This window comes from Gastrolobium bilobum, unplaced genomic scaffold (assembly GCF_033153095.1).
Source record: "Gastrolobium bilobum isolate Gb01-03AN ecotype WA unplaced genomic scaffold, APGP_CSIRO_Gbil_v1 utg6455, whole genome shotgun sequence".
Lineage (NCBI taxonomy): Eukaryota > Viridiplantae > Streptophyta > Magnoliopsida > Fabales > Fabaceae > Gastrolobium > Gastrolobium bilobum.
The window spans coordinates 61055-80070 of NW_026898105.1; the positions used below are offsets into that span (position 1 = coordinate 61055).

Below are 19016 nucleotides of genomic sequence, written 5' to 3' on the forward strand. Positions count from 1 at the left end.
TAATTTACAAGTTTTATCACTAACAAAAAAAGAAGAAGGTAAAAGTATGAGAGGAAGCAGGAGTTCAACAAATGGATTCATTGAAAATATGAAAGTAGTTAAAATACAAAATACTGAGTAGCTTCATGTACCTCTGGCTTTATTCATCCATGGCAAAGTTGCAGTGACAGTAGAATTATTGAAGTGGGTCTCTAATGAACTTGTTAACTTATCTTTCCTAGACCATTGCCAGATCTTGGAAACAGAAAAGCTTTCACCTTTTCTTGCAATGTTGATTTTTTTGCCCTCAACATCCCCATCAGTGCAAGAACTCTCATTAGGGGCTGCTCTTCCTTTCAGTTGTCTCATACTGCTACTTGTACCTCCATCACCTCTATTGGGGCATAAAGCCACTCGCAAATCTGAATCAGCAACCACATACTGAAAAGACCCCATTGAATAGCATCTCCTTACATCCAAATTACCATTACTGCTCTCTCCTTCACTTCTTTCCACCACATCTCCATTATTTGAGCTTCTAAATTTTCCAAGCCTGACAGAAAACACCCTTTTCCCATTCATTATGTGATTTTCTGTGGTTTTGTTAACAGCAGCAACCCCACCCCCACCACTTCCTGAAACCCCATCTTCCTCACGTGGACCTTCAAAGTCAAAAACTGGGTTTTCAAGGGCAAACCCTGGCGTATAAAGAGTCCCTCTACAGAGAGGACAAGTTGAGTTAGACAGCAACCATGTGTCTATGCAGTCAATGTGAAAAGCATGATTACATATGGGTAGCAATCTCAACTTGTCTTGTTCCAAGAATTCACAGAGGCAAACAGCACAATCAAATGGCTCTTTCAAGCCTATTATCTCTTTGTAAAAGAAAACAGGTAGAGCATCTATGAAAGCCTGGTCCAGGCCTGAATCATGAAGATGGAAGAGCTGCTGTAACTGTCTCTGGTAAGCATTGGATTCAGACATGTCTGCGTATCTATTGGACTGAGAAATTGATGAAGACCTGTGCTTTATGAGAAATCTAACAAGCAAGTGAAGGAGACCCAAGATGAAAAATACAACAGCTAAAATGACTATGATGAAAAGAATTGCAGGGCTTATTCTATTCCCAGATGAAGAAGCTGGGGATGGAGCTGATTGTATCTGGTAGTTAGAACTATAAGGTAATGAGGTGGAAGAAGAAGAAGAAGAATATGGAGAAAGAATAGGGGAACTGGCACCATTGCTCTGGCGGATTTGAAAGTGAATCAAATACATTTTCAGAATATGGTATTCCAAATTCAAATTAGACCATGTCTAAATTTTGAACTTATAATCAGAGAGAGTGTCAACTATGTGCTGCATCTGAACAAAGTTATAGTCTTTGTTTGTTTTGGGATTAAACCCAACTCTCACATTGTGAAAATCAAGCAATAGGCACATGAAGAAGGAGAAAATGAGAGACCAAACTAAGAAAAAATAAAAAAGAAATCAAATTGACTCAAAATTTTCTATTGGGTCTTTCGAGTGGCAACAGCATAGCATTGAAGGAAACATGCTTGAGAAATGTCAACGTTGCAGTTAACCTACCTTAGTTGTTGAACATTTGAAAGCTCACCAAAAACCTGAGTTAGCTCTCTCTCTCTCTCTCTCTTACACAGGTTCTCCCAGAAAAAGAAAAACCTAATGATACCAATATGTAGACTGTAGAGTGCATCTAACTGTGTCTTGCTCCAAATCCAATACCAATACTAGCCATGGGAAAACGAGGTCACTTCCAATAATCCCAAGTTATTGGGTTCCCTACAACTGCAGACTACAGTACTTAGCATAGACCTGACCAAAGAAGGCAAAAGGTAAGGCAAATTTGTCATTTTCTCGTTTGACAAGTGGAGTGTACTATTAAACACATGTCTCACAGTTTGTTGATTTCGAAATAAATGTTTGTTCTTAAAGCAAACTCTTCCAAAAGTTTCTATTAGGCCCAAACTGAAGCCCGCACATTGAGCCCAAACATAGAAAGGTCTTTACTGTTTAGAACCACATGTGGACTGTGGTATTGTCCACCTCTTTTTTATTCGGACCCACTGCACTGTGTCTTTTTTCTTTTGGGCCTTTGGGTGGCCTTATTGTTTTGTTGTTGTTGTTCTACAAAAAATTTATTATGTTCTAGCGGCACCATTATCCAATGGTTCCTTTTTTATGGATGGATTTTTTTTTTATTTCTATCTCTTCCTTTTTGATTTTTTTCCCTCTCAATTTCTTTTTTTATTTTATTTTGGGAGAGAACCATCTTACTCCCACCCTATCAAAAAATTTATATTGTTTCCAGCCTTGAACTTAAATAGTATTCTTCACTCTCCATTTTTGCATGTCTCCATGCAATCGCGTATGATATTCATTGCATGATATTCATTACTAATAAACACTGCCTTGTGTTGTTTCCTTTTTAAAATCTAAATTATGTTATATTTATTAATTAATTATTAATTTTAAATGAACTACAATTATCAAATGGACATAAATCAAAGATAAGGAATAAGACTTTCTAACTTACACTAAAGTCAAATAATCATGCCTTTTATATATATATATATATATATATATATAGTGGCGGACCCAGAAAAATGTCTTTATGTCCGCATATTTAGTTGCGGCCCGAAAAAAAATTTTTGTAAAGAAAGTTTAAATTAACGCTTGAACCCGCTCATAATCTAGTTGCTTCCATAACAAGCTGCAGGCAATAGTTTCACCAAATTTTTTTTTGTAAAGAAAGTTTAAATTAACACTTGAACCCGCTCATAATCTAGTTGCTTCCATAACAAGCTGCAGACAATAGTTTAATCATCTCCGTACGTTGCTAATTAATATAAGAATAAATATCTTTTTTGTTCCCTAACAAAAAATTCGGTCTCCACTTTAGTCCATTATAAAAAAACATTAGTCACCTGGTCCCTGTGAAATTCAAAGTGGACCCATTTTGGTCTTTTTGATGGACTAATGTAGGTCTTTTTTGAATTTGTGAGGGAACATGATTTTACCTAAATTGATCCACTTTGAATTTTTTAAGGACCTCGAGACTAATTTTTTTTTGTAAGAGACTAAAATAGAGATCATATTTTTTGTTTGGAACTTAAAATGGTATTTACTCCTAATATAAATATTGAATCAAGAGAAAAATAAGTACCTGTAACAAAGAAAAATAAAACTAAGTTCAAAAGTTTTATGTCCGCACTGGCGGACATTTGCCCCAACATGGATTTGCGGGTGTATATATATAAACAAAATGTTAGAATTCTAGGTTAGATGAGCATAAAATGTTAGAATCCTTAATGTAGGTTAGATGAGCATAAAAAGAACCAACTGTTCCAAATTAGTTGAAAAGTTTTAAGCTGGAAGCATATAATTAACACGAGCACATGAATTAGTAGAAATTATACCGAAACTGATGCGAGTTTCTAGTGCTAATGCTAGCTAGTGTACGTGTCGAAACTTATAACATGTAAACATACACAAAAATTATACACATTTAATAAGTTCCGAGACAGCAATTCTATTTTTTGGTATGAGAATAGAAGTTATGACTTCTACACCAACACCATCCCATTCTTACCACACTTATATATAATACTTACTACAACATAGAAGTCAAAACATTAAATGACTAATTGTTATTAATATATATCCGAAGGAAATTAACCAGCAACCACCATTAATTAAGACTAGTTTAACAACGGAGAGGTGGTATAGAGGGGTTTTTGTCACAGCACACCGACTTCTTTTGAAGAACTGCGTAGTGTAGGTCGCCCAGTGGAAGATTTAGAGTTCTGGAAACGAAGAAAATGGTATTGAGATAATCGTTCTCCATATAAGTTCAACACATCTTGAACCGGATTTGATATAAAAAAAAAAAAAGAAGGCAAATCCTTAGTTTTTGCTTAGGAGGGAGGTTATGTGTTTATCATGTGTTACTTTAGATCGTTAAGGATTTAAAATTGAAAAGTATTAAATTAAAAAAAGTAAATTTATAATGTATTAAATGTTGTATTTTTTATATTTTAAATGAGTGTTTTTACGATAGTGGTTAAGACAGAACCCAACGTCCCTACCCTTAAAGTTGACGACGTAAGCAAATTAATACTACCTTGACCAATCATGCTTTAATCTTTCTCCCTTCTCTTAGCTATTATTATTCCTTACCGAAATGATGAACTTCCCCAAGTTTCTTTTGGGAGTGTTAGAGCACTTTTCCCTCTCTTATCTCATCATCAATGAATGGTTGTGATTAAATAACATGATCACATGATCACTTTTTCACATGAGAGGATCCACTCCCAGTTTCTTTACCCTTCTATTTATGTTTTGCCTTACCCTAAATGATTGACATTCCATGGATCTCATTGATTAATGCTGCAATCCTATATATCCATACAGCTGATATGTCAATAAAAGCCAGTTTTCAGTTTTGCATACCAATAATGCTAAAACCTTAGAATTTGTCAAAATTTAAAAATAATAGTTAGATAAATCAAAGTAGTAAGAAATTCTCATCAATCCATGGATAATAAAAATGCCAACTCATTCATATAACAATTCTAGCAATAAATAAATAAAATTATGGCTGTTAAGTATTTTTATTTAACTATGTGCCTAATTAAATGCTTATGGCAGATGCCGCAGTGTCTTCCTTAGATATTCACATTAATGCGACTATATATACGTACTCAGATACTGTATAGTTTCTCCATAAATCTATGAATCTGTAGCGATACCATAAACAAAAGTTCTAGGCAGAACTAAATGAAATCCTAAGTAACTCAAACATTCCACCGGCTACAAAGCATGGTACTGTAATAGTAATACCAAGTGTTTATCAGGGTAACCAAATGTTCTGAAAATTGACAAGTTCGAATTTTCAACCCTAGAAATGTTATTTGAACTTTTAAGTGCAAAACATCGGTAAAAATTCCAAATGAGTGTACATAATCTTTCTGCCGGTGAAAACACAGGATACTGTACAGAGGGGGAAAATGAGAACAAGGAGTAAGGGAGAAAAAAATCAAAAAGAGAGTGAAAGACTAATTAATTTAATTCCCATATGTGCTGATGTTAATTGTATATTATATCTTAACCTCAGAAAAACTGTTTGATATCACCCATTTCTAAACTATCCATGACATTAATTCTTTTTCTAAAAAAAAGTGACACACACCCCACAAAAATTTAAAGCATCGGAGACATCTCAAATTAACAAATTGCAATCCGCTATTTTTTAAGCTTACAATACAAAAGCATAAATATATATAGAAAAAGAAAATAACTTACACTAAACTATAACAAAAGAAGATATAGAGAAATGCTGGAACAACACAATGACATAATTTGATGCTACAAGCTGCCAATAGTATATGTTTATTGGGAAATGATCCGTTTACAAATTTTATTTTAGAAATTACACCAAATATGACTAGTCATACACTCTTGAATATTGAAGTAAGACCTATCAAATATAATATAGTTTGTAAATATAATATTATGGCTTAAATATATTGGAAAGAGCCTGCAACACATTAAGCTGAAACCTCAGTTGCAAGATGTGTTCGGCCGTCCGGTAGAAAAGCAGTTCCGGCTTCAGCCTTCTTCCGCCGGGAACCAGCTGTTGCAACTTCTTCATCTTCATCTCAACTGCGCCACCACCACCCTCCCTCCTCCTCCTCCTCCTCCTCCTCCACTTCACCTTAGCCAAATCTTTGCAAACCATTAAAATTGCATACACCAAACCAATCCCAAAAAATAATAATGAATCCACACCTTCACGAAGAGAGAAAGAATGGACGCGCGCATTTGTGAGAGAAGAAAGAAGGTTTGTGGGAAGAGGGAATGTGGAATGACAGAACTATAAATTAAATGAATGTCTTAAAAACAAGGGGCGTTATACGACGGGTCATGTGAGCCGAGCCGAACTGAACTGAACTGAGCCGCACTGTTGTGGTTTTCTTTTCGGTTTTTTGTTCTGGTCCTATAAATCTTGTTTCGACATTTGGACTCACACGCTTGGTTTAGTTTGTCGTTTGCTTTAATGGGCCCGGCCCAATCTCGTCTCTGACAGCTTCCTCGTACGCGCGCGCACTATTCAGTTACTGTTACAAACTAATAATCTTTCACAGACAAATTTTTAATAAATATTTAATTATTGTTCAAATTAAATAGATAATTATTTAATGTATGTTTAACTTTATTTATTTATTTTACAAATTATTATCAAAGTATTTTTAAAATAAAATTATTTAAGAATATTCAATTTATTTATAATCTCATAAAGTATTATAGGATGACTTAGATTTAAAATTTAATAATTATATGAATTTATTTTCTTTATTTGTAACAATATTTAAATCTTTTAAATTTATTCATATAAATAAACTAAAAAATATCATTATATTAATTTTGACATGTTAATTGAATTTTTTAAGATATGAAAAATATTTATAATTGTTATTATTATTTTTTTTATAAAAGTTTTTAATCTGATCTTAATTATATTTTGATATTTTTTCTGAAAGATATCATATACTAAAAAATATATTTGTTTATTTCTTAAAATATTGACACGTATGATGCCAATATTATGATGTACGTAAAATATAAATATATTATTAATATAAAATTTAATATCATTTAATTATTATTATATTCAAATAAACTATGACGTAAGTGGGCCTTGGGATAACGGGGGTAGACGACTATAAAGACCAAATGTGTGGTTCCTAGTGTTAGAAATTTAACTCTCAACACATTCGGGATCACATGTGAGGTTCCTATTTCCTAGTGGTGAATGGTGCGGTCCAACCAGGTTCCAGAAGAGAAGCGAGCTTAGCTGCACCCACCATGGATGATGGGATCAAAATCTTGTGGTCATGGCCCACTTAAGCACCCTGGCAAAAAGGTTTTGACCCTTTGTAATTATTGGGTCATGTCATGTGTTCCTCCGCACCCCAACGGCTACCTTCAAATAGCATAATGTTTGGCTGGCAAAAATGGATAGATCAAGTTCCGGACTCGGGAAAACGTTGTTTGACCATTTACAAGTGTCTCAATAGTATTCTTGTCCGTTTGCAATTTTTCCGAAGTTATTTTTCTGCCTTGGGGTATTGTTTTTTTATTTTTTTTATTTTTTTTTAATTCGGTTCATGGATTTTTCAAAAAACTCATCAATATTATTTTAAGAATTAAGGATTTTGGATGACTGAAATCATGTCACATGATACAATATGTTAATTCCCTAGGGGTTCTTGTATAATTTGAAACGGATAATAAAAAAAAATTAAAAAATTCACGAAACTCATTAAAAAAATTAAAAACAATTCTGTCGCGGTTCGTCAGCTGAACTAAATATCCCCCCACCAAAAAAGAAAACTTTGGGGGATACTAGCGTAAAATACACATAGTAATGCCCTCAAATGGTCAAATAGCCTTTAGGAAAATAGTTTTTAAATTTTCAAATTATATATTTAATCTTTACTAGTTAGAACGAAGCAAATTGTGATCTTTCCATTTAAATAGTTAGGTAGATCGATAAGTTTGTATCATATTGAGATCTTTGTTATCTTTTATTTTCCTCTTTTTCATTGTTGGTAGGGTTGCATGAGATTATATAGTAAGAATGGAGCTTAGGTTATAATATTAAAAAAAAAGTGAGGGTATGGAAGAGATTTTATTCCAACGAATACAATTTTTATTTATTTATTTATTTTAATAAACAACGAATGCAGTACTCGTATGCATAGAGATTAGAGAGGAATTATATGTCTTAGAATTATATGTTTATTTATTTTTTTTTTAAATATCTAAGGTACATTTCTTAAATTTTATGGTACTCCATTATAAATTTTATTTTTTCCCTTATTCCCGAAAGGCCACATTTTTTTCAATTGCCTCCACTTTCACGTCTCTTGAATTGATTAAATTGATTAATTCAATGGAACCAAGCTAGACCAGAACCGACTTGATAGTTAAGGACGGCTATTAGCTAAAACTATGATGATATAAATGGGTGATTAATTAGGTCATGTTGCGTTTATTATTCTATTTTCATTTTTGGACAACCAATATTAGGAATGCTAACCCTCTAGCTTAACTAGTAGGATTCAAGTCCTAGGGATGAGGTTCAAGTTCAGTTTTCAAACCTCAGTCATTATTTTCAACATGAATAAGAATCAGCAAGTTAAGGTATACAGAGTGACATCGAAAAAGGGGATTTATTTTTCCTTTCAATAAAAAATTACAGAATGCAATAATAAAAGTAATAATTGTTGTTATAAAAAGAGTCTTAGAAGAAGGGAATTCATATGAGAGAATAGTAAGTAAAAGAAGAGAAAAAGTTAGGGAGTAATCCAAGAGAAGATGAAAGAAAGTGTTAGAAAAATGTCTCAATCCATTAATATGGGAAATTTTTAAAGTACAACCGTCGTACCATTTGTTCAGTGGGGGGAGAATCAATCAAAAATGGAGAGAGAATGTGAAAGTGAGATGATGAAAAAAAAATTTCAAGTGCCAAAATTTAAATGGAAGTCGCACATGTGACGCATCTAAAGTTCGCTCATTAATATGATGATCTAAAGTTCGCTCATTAATATGATGATACCTATTTATATAGGGTTACAACAATGAAGGGTAATTAAACTAGTATTAAACAATCATAAATTGGAAAATAAATGTCAAAGGTTTTTCAGAATTTGAATTACCATTTCAAAATACAAAAAGTCAGTGTCTAAGAAAATAATACAAAAAGTCATCAGTCATCCATCAATATTTTGTAACACTCTCCCTGGATGACGATACATTATGGATATGCCTCATTAAAATCTTACTAAGAAAAACTCAGTGGGATAAAATCTTAGAATATTTTTGTATTTTTGCATCATATTTCAAGGGCGGGCACTTGTCCCCCTTCTAGTACACCTAGATCCGCCTCTGGGCATCCTTTATTGTCAAATGACATGGTTAAACCTTATAAATATCAGAGACATAAAGCCCAAAGCTTGTGTTTATTACTTTAGGAGGTATCATCTCAAAGTTATCCTCCCACTATTAATCACAATCACACAAAATTTCAAAAAGAATCATTTTTGAGAGGAACCAATCCATCAATGGCTTCACCTGCAATAGAAGTGAGCCATGGTGGCCAACCAGAAGAAAAAGAGTACAATATTCGTAATTAATATACAATCTTTTATTTAATATATAATCTTTTGTTATACGCTAAGTAGACTGCCTCATTAAAAATCTTTACAAAAAAAATCCAGTGGGATAAAAACTCGGTAAAGGGAAAAAGAGTCAGTGCATGTCACTCCCCCTCGATTGAGTTATATAGCTACTGCTAGAGTTAAGAAAGTGGAACAACATTTATAAATTACCATAATGGTTATCTCGTAATCTTCTCCCAAAATAAATTGTTGTAATGTCCATTCAATTGGATTGGTACCATTCATTTATAACACTTGGACATTATTGTGCTAATTTCACACCTCGTTAAAACCTTGCTAGAAAAATTCAATGGAAAAATACTTGCGAAGAAAAAAGAGTACATGATATGCACTATCAAAACATTGCATAAATTATCTAGTTAAAAACCATTGGCCAAGAAAAATCATTCGGGAAAAAAATTTGGCAAAGAAAAAAGAGTACAGTAATAAACCTTAAGTGTTCCATACTTTAGGGATTTAATAAACCTTCAAGGCTCTATCCTTCAGGGATTCAATAAACCTTCAGGGATTTTTAAATAAATATCATCAAGTGACCTTACAGTCATAATGCCATTAAATGCATCCTAGTTGCCATACTAATCAAGTAACGGAATGTAATAAAATTCATTATAGGAGAATAAACATCATAATTGATGTAGGGTCTCTTCGAAAACTCTTATTCTTTATTAATTTCCTCATATCATAATCTGAATGCTTCTAACATTCTTATAGTTTTGAGTTTTGGATCCAAATTATCTCTTGAGACAACAAAAGCTAGTGAGAAGGCAATGGTGTCGCTAGGGACAAATAATATTATCATATTGTTATCCAAAAAAAATATTATCATATTTTTCTCCCATATCACTATAGTGTATTGCAACTTTTATGTCAATATCAACCAAATCTTCATTGTTTCTCATGGTATTCAGATTTGGTCGTTTCGTATTCCCGAGATTGTTGCAATTAGCAGTTGCATTTATTTCACCGGGTTAGCTTTCTTCAGGATTAACCTCTTCAAAAGGTGCGATGAGTGATTTATTTTCATTTTTCGTGGATTTATATCTTTAGTCCATGCAGGTATTTTCACATTTCCGTCGTTGATTAGACAAAAACATATTTCATTAAATTTTTCACTACATATGGCTCATTCTTTTTAGTCACTCATTTATAATCAGTGAATATTTTTGACATTTGTATGGCTAAAGTTTGCAAGTTAATGATATTTTGAACTTCAAGTTCAGTTATACTATACGTGGATCAAATAATTCATTTGATTTTTTATTTAAAATAATTTTGCGAGATTTATTAAGCTTCTGGCTTTCTTCCCCTACTGTAGGAAAATGTCCCTCGTTAAATGTTTAATCAATGAATCATGTATTAAAAAAGGCCCATAAGGGGCTCCAAGTACTTGATTATGTATTGAGGGTCTAAAAAACTCATGTAAATGCCAAACTTTCAAGTGACATAAGGATATATATATATAATGCAACAAAAAATGCATAAATGGGAAACATCAGGTCCACATCCATGTACAAGTTCAAGAGGGGAGTATGCTTCAAAACATATGAGCTTGTGAACTTCACGTTCATAATCATTTGGGCATATAATTAGATAGATAATTGATTCCTCTAAATTAATAATTAGCTCTTCTAGAGCTATTGCAAATATTGTTGTAGACATGGCCACAACCATATCCATGATTATGTAATTTTATTGCATTCACTTCAAGGAATGATATAGAAATTGGTCTAATTTTGAAGGATCTAATGAATCTCTTGTCAAATAAATAATGAAGAAATTGGTTTTGAGGTCATCATAGAAATAATGAAGAAATATTATTTCACTAACATGCTCCTGTTGGGAGATCTTATCTTGTTCCTTAATTGCTTCTCAAGATAACGTTATACAAGCTCTTATGGAGCCTTCAATCAAGTTAGTAGAACTTGTCTTAGTCATAATTCAAACTCTTCTAGAGCCTTCAATCATATTTAAAATTATTGTTTGGAACTTTCGCTTAAGGGAATATGGTTTAATCCATTTGGCCAAACTTTAAGACATTATTTTCTTGATATAATTACTTATGGAGCATATTCAAGAGGCATAAGATATGAAGAATATTTTCTCTGAATATTCTACTTAAAATTATTCATCAGATCAGTTACATATTTTCAATCATGGTCTAGAGCAATAGTTCTTCAAGAACTATACCACATGTATCATAAAAATGATGACTAGGAAATTATTAACTTTGTGCAATCCTTCTGGGATATATAAAATACAACTTCTTTAACTTGTACTTTAATTTGTAAATAAATTAAAATGAAAAAAAATAACAATTTTTGGTTGTACTTTAATTGGACGACCCAAACCAAACAACATGATCTTTGATGAATTGGTTAATGCGGGTAGATTTAACAAATTTCCAAAAATTGAACCAATTTAATTGATTTGATTGGTTGGATTTTTGTTAGTTGAGAACTGAACCCAATTACCAATCGGTGAACACCCTTGGGAATTAAAATTATGGGTTCATTTTTTCTGCAGTTATTGCAGATAAGTTATCTGCAGTAAGCCTAATAGGACGTCATTTTGGGCGGAAATCATTGTTTTTTTGTAATTTTAATTTATTTCAGGGTTATTATAATTTTTATAATTATAATTATTTAATTTTTCAATCTCAAAACGACATCGTTTTGAGAGTAAATGCAGATAATTTATCTGCAGTAATTGTAAAAATATTATTCTGTAAAAATGTTTTTGAAAAATAACCAGTTGAGATAATGATAAAATAGTTGCATATGTATAACAAAAAGTTATAATTTCACATTTTTCCTCTAAAGTATATCCTTTTTACGAATCCAATATGGTATTTACCGGGACTCAATAGTATAGATAGTGTAATTCAAAATGCGTGTAATAATTGTAAAGCATTACTGATCTCATTAATTAGTAGTATATAGATTATTTTTATTTATTTATTTGGTTATTTTTGTTTTCTTCTAAAGTTTAGCTACCATTTTCGATACGTTCTTACAGAGCAGCCATACCCATGTATGCAATATATATTATATTTGATATACTATGGTAAACGTGGTTTAATATGCTTTAATGAGCTGAATGTCTGAACGGTTATATGCTTTTAAGTTTCACCACAAGCTATTTGATATAAGGTATTGATCGGACCAGATACGGAAGGGATGACCCAATGCGTATCAAGCCCAAATCACACACGGTTGAGACTCCTTAGATGGTTACTGGCCTGGGCATGGTACTGTTGATGGGGGATGAGCCTGAGCTCTTTGTCCTTCGTCCTTCACGCTGCACCGGATGGGGGGGTATGTTGTGAAAGTAAAGGATGATTGTACCTTGGTGGCACAACGTATGATTATATAGTAATCGAGATGTGTGTTTGGAGGAGACCTTTCTTCATGGTGAAGGCAAAGGTTCCTTGGTGCCAACGTAGTGTGGCTGTCATGGTTTTAATGTTGAGGAGCTTGCCGCCATGGTGTCTATTAGTAGAGTTGTGGCGAGCTGGAGCTGTCCATTGCTTACTGGTGGGAGGGCACGGTGGTGTTGCCTTGGCCCTTAAGTTTACTGTCTGTAGAAGGTATCCCGTTGCGTGGGGAGTAAGTATATCCTGCATTCTGTGATGAGGCACTGCGCCATGTATGACGCGATGGGACTATCGCGCCTGGTGTTCCGCGATATGGACATCGCGCTAGTGTGACACGATAAGGTTATCGCATCCCGTGCCTGTCTTTTATGCCTTGTTCCAGATCCTTTATGGGCTTGGGCTTCCGTGTGTTTATTGGGCCCTGGTTAGGCCTATATTATATCTGGATCAGATGCCCCCTAGCTTGCGGTGTTGTCTATGTGACAAGGCCGTGAGCTATATGTCTTTGTGTATGAGGCGCGGTAGTGTTTTGAGTCACATGCCGTTGTTTGTCCGCGGTAATGATGCTTTGTAGTGTAATCATGACCTTCGACCGCTTAAGAACGATGGATTATATGTCTAATCAATCAGGAGCATTAAATGCAGCAGTGATTACGTGGGAGTTTAAGGACACTCGTGGGTGTTTTACGAGTAAAACGCTTCCCCTACCCGCCACGTGTCCCACTAACCGGTGTTTGTATTTAACACATTTCATGGCTTTTGGAGTATCCATTGGAGAAAAAACTCTTCGTATTTGTGCCTTTTCTTTTGGAGGGAAGATCATTTGGTCATTTATAGTGGAAAGCTTGCTTCGTCTCTCAGAGCTCTATTCTGCATTTTCGGTGGTGACACGTCCTGCTCGTAGCTGCGAAGTTCGAAAGTATAAATCTCAGGTACGTGTTTTTCTTCTTATCCTCTGCTGCATCTGTGTTTTAGTTCTTCATTTTGGGTCTGCCTTTCTGGGGTATGCCGGAGAAGTACAACGGTGCGGATTTTATCAGATTCCTTGAACGGTCTGGTTCATCTAGTCCTCCGTCGAGGTTGTTACCCAGATCAAAGTCCTTGGGAACAAAGGACATAAGGCCTACTGTAGGACTTCTAGCTCCCTGTACCAAAGCCTGTGCTAGGCATGTGCCCTTAAGTCGTACCTTCGAGTTAGGGTCAACCTCGCGACAACCTCCTTGCGAGAAGGCATTGTTAGCCCATAGTTCGTCTGTGTTTTCTCGTTTTCCTAGAAATATGTCCAAGCCCATTGTGCTATCGAGTGATTCTTCTATTAATTCAGATAGTAGCTATAAATCGACAGAGTCAAAAAGCCCCAAATCGCCTTTCTCGAGTTCATCGCGCGATTCTTCTTGCTCCATCGTGCATGAGTCTTCAGGACCGAAGAGTCCTAGTCCTTTGCCGTTGAATGTGGTTTATCCAGCTGGATATCCTTTTAAGAAAAGGAATTTTGATAGTTATAAACCTATGTCCACTGATTTGTCTTCTTCCACTGATTCCTCTTCTTCAGAATCAGATTTTGTGTCCGCTCGTATCAAGGAGATAATGGCGAAACGTAATGCTACGGAGAAGCTTGGTCCGCTTGAGAAGAAGAATACCGAGAAGCGCAGTTCGACCGCAAAGAGGAGCACTGAGAAACGTGGTGCGCTCGAGACAAAGAAGCAGAAAACGACTCAGGCGTCCCAGAAGAAAATCATTTATTTTAATCCTGAAGATGAGTCCCCAGTCCGGCGGGATATGAGAGATGAACATTCTTTAAGCTGGGTAACAGATATGGTGCTGGAGACCGAATCAGTGCTCTGTTCTCCTGAAGAGTTAGCAGAAGTAACCGCCGCGATGCACCTGACCCCTGATAAAGCCCATGACGATCAATGGGACGTGGAGGTTGTCCCAAAAAGTGAACGCGTGTGCTCTGTGCGGGCGGAAGGGTCATCCCATCACTTTATCATGATGTACTCGTACTTCTTTTACCCGTAGGAGTTCGTTTTCCCTTTTCCTCCTTTGTGTGTGAACTGTTAGTACATTTGAACGTAGCTCCTTCACAACTAACCCCCAATGCTTGGGGTTTTATCCGTGTGTATGAAATGGTCTGTCAAGCCTACGGACTTGCGCAATTGGTGAAATTCTTTCTGTGTATGTTTACTGTGATGGGGCCGCGTGGAAGCTGGACGCAGCTGAGGAGCAAAGTCCAATTTTGCGAAGCGTATTGCGGAAAAACGACCAAGTGGTCTACAGAGTACTTCAAGGTGTATCCAGCTAAGGGTACCTCCCCTTTTTTCTTGGATGGTAATGGAATTCCCCTATTTCCGTTATACTGGACAGACCATTCTCGGGATGGTGCCATCCTGAGCTACGATTTTGATGAACTCCACGAATGTGAGAAGAAAATCGTGACCACTCTGACTAAGATAGCACAGGAGGCCTCAGAGACGGGTTTGCTGAGTTCGTTTACCATTTTGAATGAGTATTCGGATGACGATATTCGCACCTTTCTGGGTACAATAACCCTGTGTGGGTGCTTAAACTATATTTTGTTTTCTTTGCAATTCAACATGTGGTTATACACCCGGATTATTCCTGATGTATTCTCCTTTCTTTGGTATATTATGCAGATAGTGCGATGGCAACTTCCCTGACTAAGTTGGAGTGGATTGTGGCAAACCACACTGCTGCTATCGTGGGGGTGTCTGCCTTCCCCCAACCTCCTGTTTCGCCCTTTGAAGCTATATCGCAGTCTAACGAGCATGTTGCTGCGCGTTCAAAGGCACCCCTAACACCTGTGTCTCCGTCTGTCGTTCCTCAGGAAACAATTCCTCTCGTAGTAGTGGGGGAAGATGCTACGAGGGAGGAGAGGAGAGCAAATAATGAAGTCGCGGTGATGGTCAACGCAGGGTGGCCTGACTTTGATTGGAGAGCTGAGGGGGATATGCGCGCCCAGGGCAGGAATTTTGGCTCGCGGCTGGAAGCTTTGCCGCAGGATCAATGGCGACAGCTAGCCCAGGGCTTGATTTCGACTGGCCAATTTATCATGACCGCACCTGGTAAGTATTTTTGGCTTTCCATGTTACTTGCTTGTAAACTATAATATTGCGGTTGCATGCATAACCTGTTGTTTAATATGTAACAGATTCAGTAGACTTCCTGAAGAAACGTATCGAGGAGTTAAAAGCAGAAAAGACCCAACAGCGCGCTGCTTCTGAAGCCGAATTGAAGACATCTGAGGACAAGGTTGCCCTGCATACGGTTGAGATGGAGAAGAAGGATGCTGAGATAAAGAAGCTGACGACTGCCAACAGAAGCCTGGGGGCGAAGAAGATTGATCTGGAGAAGCGCATACTGGAGCTTGAAGGGAACGCTGATACCTGGGCCGATGAAAAGGCCCACTTGACCGCTGAGGTTAAGAGGTATCAGGAGTTGTTTGAGAAGGAGGCGGAGGGCACCTTCGTGAACGTGATCGAACAAATGCGTTTCTTCAACCCCTCAGCCAAACTGGAGAATGTCCACTTCTACCATTACTTCAAGGATGGCCAGCTGGTGACCCTGAATGAGCAAAATCAAGAGGTCCCAGTGGAGCTGATTAGCGCGATGGATACAGACACGACCGTGCCATCCTTACAAGTGTCGTTGCCTCAAGATCCTCCTGCTGTTAATGATGAGCGCGCTGCTGACACTCCTCAGGACATGTCAATCCAAACCATTTGAAGTTTATGACATTTGAGGTTATTTTGCTAAATATATATCTGCTGCTGAATGAATGCTTGCATTGCTCTTTTTTTGTAGACTGTTGTTAATCGGTTGAAAATTTGCATTCTTTGTAATAGGGTATTACCCTTCTCATCCTTCTTCATATTGCTCTTCACCTTCTTTGTAACGCAGCTGAAGTGTATTCTATTTGTGTGTTGCGCCGTGATCATTTGCATGTCGTGCTTTGTTACAAAGGAATCCTTTAATTATATAGTCCTGTAAAGTGAACGAGGCCGCGCTCTGGTGTGTACGCCGTATGGCGCTTGAACACCATGTCTGCATAGCGTCGCGATTGTATGCTTTGCATGTTGGAGTTGTGGTGTGTACGCCGTATGCCGCTTAAACACTATATCTGCATGTTGTATGTCTAAACAGTTTATTGTAAAATATTTTTTCTTTTTGCATACCTTTGGTTATGCCATCGCGTTTGAGCGTGAAAGATCACGATACATCCTTGGGGATCGCGACCTATATGCTTGTGATCTATTGAGGAGATCTTTGTTGACAAGTCTGTTTGATTGGAGGAATCGTGAGAGAATCCTGTAATTTGATAGGAACCATGAGAGGTGTCCTGTGGATTGGAGGATTCGTGAGAGAACCCTATAATTTGATAGGAACCATGAGAGGTGTCCTGTGGATTGGAGGATTCGTGAGAGAACCCTATAATTTGATAGGAACCATGAGAGGTGTCCTGTGGATTGGAGGATTCGTGAGAGAACTCTGTAAGTTGTTAGGAACCGTGAGAGGTTTCCTGTAAATTAGAGGATTCGTGAGAGAACCCTGTAAATTGTTAGGAACCGTGAGAGGTTTCCTGTTAATTGGAGGATTCGTGAGAGAACCCTGTAAGTTGATAGGAACCGTGAGAGGTTTCCTGTAAATTGGAGGATTCGTGAGAGAACCCTGTATGACAGGAACATTTGTGATCCTGTGATTTGGAAACTTAATGCAGAGATTGATCAATAGTAAAGGGAAACTGGTTCGTTTTATTTGACATAATAATAATGAAAGACAGAAGCTCAAAGATAACAGTGTGTGAGTCATGAGAGACTTAGCTATAAAATGTCTTAAGCTTGTCTGCGTTCCATGTGCGTGGGATAGTAAGGCCAGATATTGTCTCAATGACATATGCCCCCTTATCAGTTTTGCTGTAAATGCGATAAGGTCCTTCCCAGTTTACAGCCAGTTTGCCCTGTCGCGCGTTCTTATTGCCAATGTCCGCCTTGCGTAGGACTAAGTCGCCCACGTTGAAGCCTCGTTTGACAACTTTTAAGTTGTAACGCGCTGCATCCCCACAGACAGCGCCAATGATCAGACCAGATACGGTAGGGATGGCCCAATGCGTATCAAGCCCAAATCACACACGGTTGAGACTCCTTAGATGGTTACTGGCCTGGGCCTGGTATTGTTGATGGGGGATGAGCCTGAGCTCTTTGTCCTTCGTCCTTCACGTTGCACCGGATGTGGGGGGTACCTGCGAAGACACTTCGACGCTCAAGTCAGTATCAGAGGCAGGTGTTTATGTTGTGAAAGTAAAGGATGATCGTACCTTGGTGGCACAACGTATGTTTATATAGTAATCGAGATGTGTGTTTGGAGGAGACCTTTCTTCATGGTGAAGGCAAAGGTTCCTTGGTGCCAACGTAGTGTGGCTGTCATGGTTTTAATGTTGAGGAGCTTGCCGCCATGGTGTCTATTAGTAGAGTTGTGGCGAGCTGGAGCTGTCCATTGCTTACTGGTGTGAGGGCGCGGTGGTGTTTCCTTGGCCCTTAAGTTTACTGTCTGTAGAAGGTATCCCGTTGCGTGGGGAGTAAGTATATCCTGCATGCTGTGATGAGGCACTGCGCCGTGTATGATGCGATGGGACTATCGCGCCTGGTGTTCCGCGATATGGACATCGCGCTGGTGTGACGTGATAGGGTTATCGCGTCCCGTGCCTGTCTTTTATACCTTGTTCCGGGTCCTTTATGGGCTTGGGCTTCCATGTGTTTATTGGGCCCTGGTTAGGCCTATATTATATCCGGATCAGGTATGATCTTGCATTGATCAATAATAATTATTTTTTAGTGATTGCAAGTTGCATTTAATTCATGTATATATTGTGTTGTTTTGATCGAGGGCCCTAGATGCATATATGTTGAATCAATTAGTTGCATTCTTGCAGTAGATCCATATGTGCATGTGGTTGCTAGCTCATTGATCATGACCATTCATGCAACAAATAATATTGTTGGAAAGTACTCAAGACTAGTAGAGAAAGTCCTAGTTATAATTAGGGAGTGCAAAGAACTTACAACTTGTAAAGTTCAATTAATTAATTGATCTCTCTGTGGTGCTGGTAGGATTGCTTGAACTCTCAGAGATATTGTTTGGACCAGCAACCTGAATTGTGAAGCGTGGAGCTGGACTTATATATTTGTTGGGGGAATGAAGGGAAGATATTTAGCATGTATTAAATTATAGATGGAGATTAATTTTAGAGACAGATCATGAATGAAATGGATGTAATTTAAATAGTTTGTAGTTGCTCATCCTTCAGTACTTAAGCCTTGGTCAATTCCCCCACCTATAAGGCACAATAATGATACCAAAAATATTAGTAATAAAGGGTAAAAGTA

General features: G+C 36.9%; 1 protein-coding gene across 1 annotated transcript; it reads right to left on the bottom strand.

The window, feature by feature from the left end:
- LOC133312911 (RING-H2 finger protein ATL47-like) lies at positions 1 to 1696 on the bottom strand. The gene has a single exon (XM_061514192.1). It carries the CDS (start codon positions 1252 to 1254, stop codon positions 124 to 126), a length of 1131 nt encoding a protein of 376 aa, XP_061370176.1. The 5' UTR covers positions 1255 to 1696; the 3' UTR covers positions 1 to 123.
- Between the last annotated feature and the right edge of the window lie 17320 nt (positions 1697 to 19016).